This window comes from Schistocerca gregaria, chromosome 1 (assembly GCF_023897955.1).
Source record: "Schistocerca gregaria isolate iqSchGreg1 chromosome 1, iqSchGreg1.2, whole genome shotgun sequence".
Taxonomy (NCBI): Eukaryota; Metazoa; Arthropoda; class Insecta; order Orthoptera; family Acrididae; genus Schistocerca; species Schistocerca gregaria.
Genome location: NC_064920.1, coordinates 348,766,411 through 348,770,424, shown reverse-complemented (window position 1 = coordinate 348,770,424; position 4,014 = coordinate 348,766,411). Strand labels below are relative to the sequence as shown.

Genomic DNA, 4,014 nt, shown 5'->3' with positions numbered 1-4,014 from the left:
TAGGATATCATACTAATTGTGAAGGTAGGGATAATACTGGAAAAATCAACAACAGAGTGATGAATACATATGTAAAAAAAGAAATGTATTTATTTACAAGTTAAACAATACATTAACGCATCGTTGAGCGTGAGTTATATTCACCGTAGAATGGCATCACACTTTAAGATATGGCACGGGAATGTTATAAAATAGTCCTTGGAATGCTTTATTAAATGCAGTGCAGTCATGATTTAAATGTTAATGTTGTAAGAAAAGAACATGAAAGGATCTGTATATTATGGATATAATGCATTTTAAGGCGTTATCACGATCACGATTTATCTACGCTGACAAACGAATGAATGAAAAACTAAAACATTTTAGTGCAGTTAAAATGATAATGAGGCGAACAAATGCGAGCTGCAGTGAAAGGTAGATGGAAGCTTCTGAAATCGATGGATAAATGAGAAGCCACAGTCCTGTAGGTGCGGTGTTTACAGATGGCGGGAAAGTTTTCTGAAGCGAATGTTCTTTACATCATACCATAATGCATTCCGGGGTAGTTTTGGTACTGGTTGCCGTAGAGATGGCCAGGCACTACAGACTGGCCCCAATAGCCGTACCGATGCTGGTACCCTCTGTGTAGTGGGCTGACGGCCACCTTGGGTTGGTCATCTACCTCCGACGCGGATTTCGGTTTGCTAGCCGACGGCGGCGCCGGCGCGGCTGGTGGTTTGTCCTTGGCGGCGCCGGCAGCAGGCGGCGAAGACGCCGGTGGACTCGAGGCAGCCGAAGGCGGCGCTGGGCTGCCGGGGGCCGCAGGAGCCGGAATGCCAGCTTTGAGGACGCTGTTGGCTGCCGGAGACGGCGGCGCTCCTACGCCGTCCTTAGGCAGCTCGGTGTCCGGGGGGACTGATGGGTTCTGTGGGACGTACGGAGTGGCAGGCGGCGCTCCGGGTTTGGACTGCTTCGGCTCTGCCGACTTGTAGTAGCTGGACTGAAAGTTGGCAGGACCGTAAGGCGCAGTTGGGTAACCGTACGGCATCGGCTGGTACCCGAAGGGCGCGAACGGGCTGCCGAAGGGCGCTCCGTAAGCGGGCGCCATCTGCGCTGCCCGGACGGACGAGTCGCTCTTCTTGGGATTCTCCAGGGGCAGGTTGACCTTCGTAGGACCGGACTTGCTGTCGCTGTGCTCGGAGCTCCCGCCGCTAGCCTGCCGCATCATCTCGTCGGGCTCCGCCGCTTCGCGGTAGACGGGCGGCGGTGGTGGGTAGTAGGGTGGCGGGTGATGGTGGTGGTGGTGGCTGGGGCGCAGGAAGAGCTGGAGCAGCGCTAGGGGCGACTGCGCGCCCAGAGGCGGCGGGTACCTGGGGTCTGCGTAGCACGGCGCCGGCACGGGGAAGTCCGGATAGGTGTGGTAGGCCGGGTCGTAGACGCTGCGGGCCGAGGGCGAAGGCGACGCTGCCGGCTTCTCGGACGAGTCTGGAGAAGCGTCCGGTTTGCTGGCCGCCGGCGAGGACTTTTGCTCCTCCACCGCGCGGAAATGTGGCACCAGGCTGCTGAGGCCCTGCAGCGCCGTCGACGCCGTGGCCGTGGCCGCTGCGGAGGAGGCGGAGTTGTGCGCCGACTGCGCCGGCACTGGTAGAGGGTAGTAAAGCGGTGGCGGGGGATACGGCGCTTTGTAGTAGGGCGAGTACGGGTACCCCGGATACGGCTCTGGCGCCGGCGGGAGAGGCTCCTTGGGCCCCGGTGGGTAAGGATACTCGTAATCCGGGTAGTAAGGGTACGGGGGGCTGAACGGATACGGCGGGACCGGGTTCTTCGCGTGGTCGGGCGGCTCGCAGATGATGAACGGCGACTGGCGCGGGTCTCGCGGCCGGACTTCGATGCAGAACTGCTTGCACGGGCCGAAGGGAGGGCACGACTTTCTCACCCGCGAAAGGCTGCCGTCCTGCGCCACGACGTCGGCGATGTGCTCGCCCTCGCCACTCTCGTCTCCGTCGGCGTAGCGGGCGTCGCCGGCTGCGGCGGGCACCGGAACTTTGTTGTCGGTGGCGCCTTCGCTGTGGACCGGAACGACGGCCGCCCTGGCGCCGGCAGGGGCGACGGGGACGGCGTCGGCCGACGCGGCGTGGTCGGCGGCGGCCGCCTCTTCCCCGACGGCGGCGCTGTGGTGTGCCGACGCTGCGGTTAGCAGCAGCAGCAGCGCGGCGCGCGAGACGGAGCGCCGCATGGCAGTGGCCGGAGGTGCGGGGGCGGGCGTGTGGCGGGGCGTGGCCCGCGAGCCGCCTTATAGGCGGCCCACCGCCTGCACCGTCGGCACAAAACCCGGCCGCTCTGGTTTTCGGACGCCATCCCTCCGCCGCTGCCGGGCTGCGTGTCTTCCACAACGAATCTGTCATTCTTTTCTCTTATTCCTCTGTCATCACTTAGCCAGTGTAACTTTTACATAAACAAAACAAAAAATAGAAATCCCTACCCATTCAAAAAAAATCAAAAATATATCTCATTCGCCACAGTTTCGATGTATTATCTAAATATTTATGTTTAGCAACTGAAAACTTATGTTAGTTATAAGTTTTAACATTTTTATGCAGCGACAGCAACTGATATTGTTTATATAAGAATATACAGCCTACAGTTCCAGGTTAATTTTATCGTTTATCTAGATTTCAACGTTAGTAATAACGTCTTCTTAAGAACCTGCAACAAGTTAATATTATAATGACCTGGTTAATTATATTAGGTAATGTCATCCTACAGGATGCAACGTTTAGTACTTACATAAAATATTACTGAAATGTTTGCCTAACACAGGCCATGTCCTAAGTCAACTTCATAAAACTTGATGCACAACCATAAGGTTTTGTCACTTCTATTAAAACACGCTGTAGCAAATTCACTTTAAGCCCGTTGTATGGGCCTCGGCGTGTGACTAGAGACTGCGGACCACGAGGGCTTCGCGGTCTGCCTCACAAAAGCTTAAAGTGAATTTTCTACAGCGTGTTTAATAGAAGTGACAAAACCTCATGGTTGTGCATCAAGTTTTATGAAGTTGACTTAGGACATGGCCTGTGTTAGGCAAACATTTAAGTAATATTTTATGTAAGTACTAAACGTTGCATCCTGTAGGATGACCATATCTAATATAATTTACTAGCGCATTATAATATTAACTTGCTGCATGTTCTGAAGAAGACGTTATTACTAACGTTGAAACCTAGTTAAACGATAAAGTTAACCTGCAACTGTAGCCTGTATATTCTTATATATTATGTTGGGTACATAGCAACTAGCAGTATTCGCTGCAGTCCTGCATGACGAATAGTGATGTACTGTCAGCAGGACAGAGTTCACAGGCGTCGATGCGTATTCTGTCCGAATCATACCATTGCAACCAAATAAACATAACGCTGCCAATAGCGGGTAAACAGCAGCTGTATAATAGAAACGAGGAGCCTGCAGCTTTTTCGAACTATCGGCTTCCTTATTAATTTTAGGTGCCATGAGAGAGAATAGCACTATGCACTATAGTGATAGTTTATTGTTAGTACAGCATGGGGATTAATTTACTTGTCTTTTTCTAATGTATGCACTTGATTTCCATTATTCCTCAATGTTCTCCGTCTTGAAAAGATCTACAGACGTTTGGTTTGTGGGGCTCACAACTGCGCGGTCTTCAGCGCCCGCGGAGTGGCCGAGCGGTTCTAGGCGCTACAGTCTGGAACCACGCGACCGCTACGGTAGCAGGTTCGAATCCTGCCTCGGGCATGAGTGTCTGTGATGTCTTTAGGTTAGTTAGGTTTAAGTAGTTCTAAGTTCTAGGGGACTGATGACCTCAGAAGTTAAGTCCCATAGTGCTCAGAGCCATTTGAACCTTTTTTTTTTTTTCAGCGCCCGTACAAAGTTCCAATTTTTACCCATTTCAATTTGTTCACAATCTAATCTAGCCACTGTCACGAATGATGATGATGATATGATGAGGACATCACATACAACCAGTCCCTGGACACAGAAAATTCCCAACCCGTC

The 4,014-nt window shown here is 52.3% G+C and overlaps 1 protein-coding gene across 1 annotated transcript; it reads right to left on the bottom strand.

The window, feature by feature from the left end:
• Window positions 1–514: 514 nt before the first annotated feature.
• LOC126347244 (uncharacterized) lies at window positions 515–2,215 on the bottom strand. The gene is made up of 2 exons (XM_050002258.1): window positions 1,333–2,215; window positions 515–1,224 (listed from the first exon to the last, which is right to left on the bottom strand). Exons 1-2 carry the CDS (start codon window positions 2,213–2,215, stop codon window positions 515–517), a joined length of 1,593 nt encoding a protein of 530 aa, XP_049858215.1.
• Window positions 2,216–4,014: the final 1,799 nt, after the last annotated feature.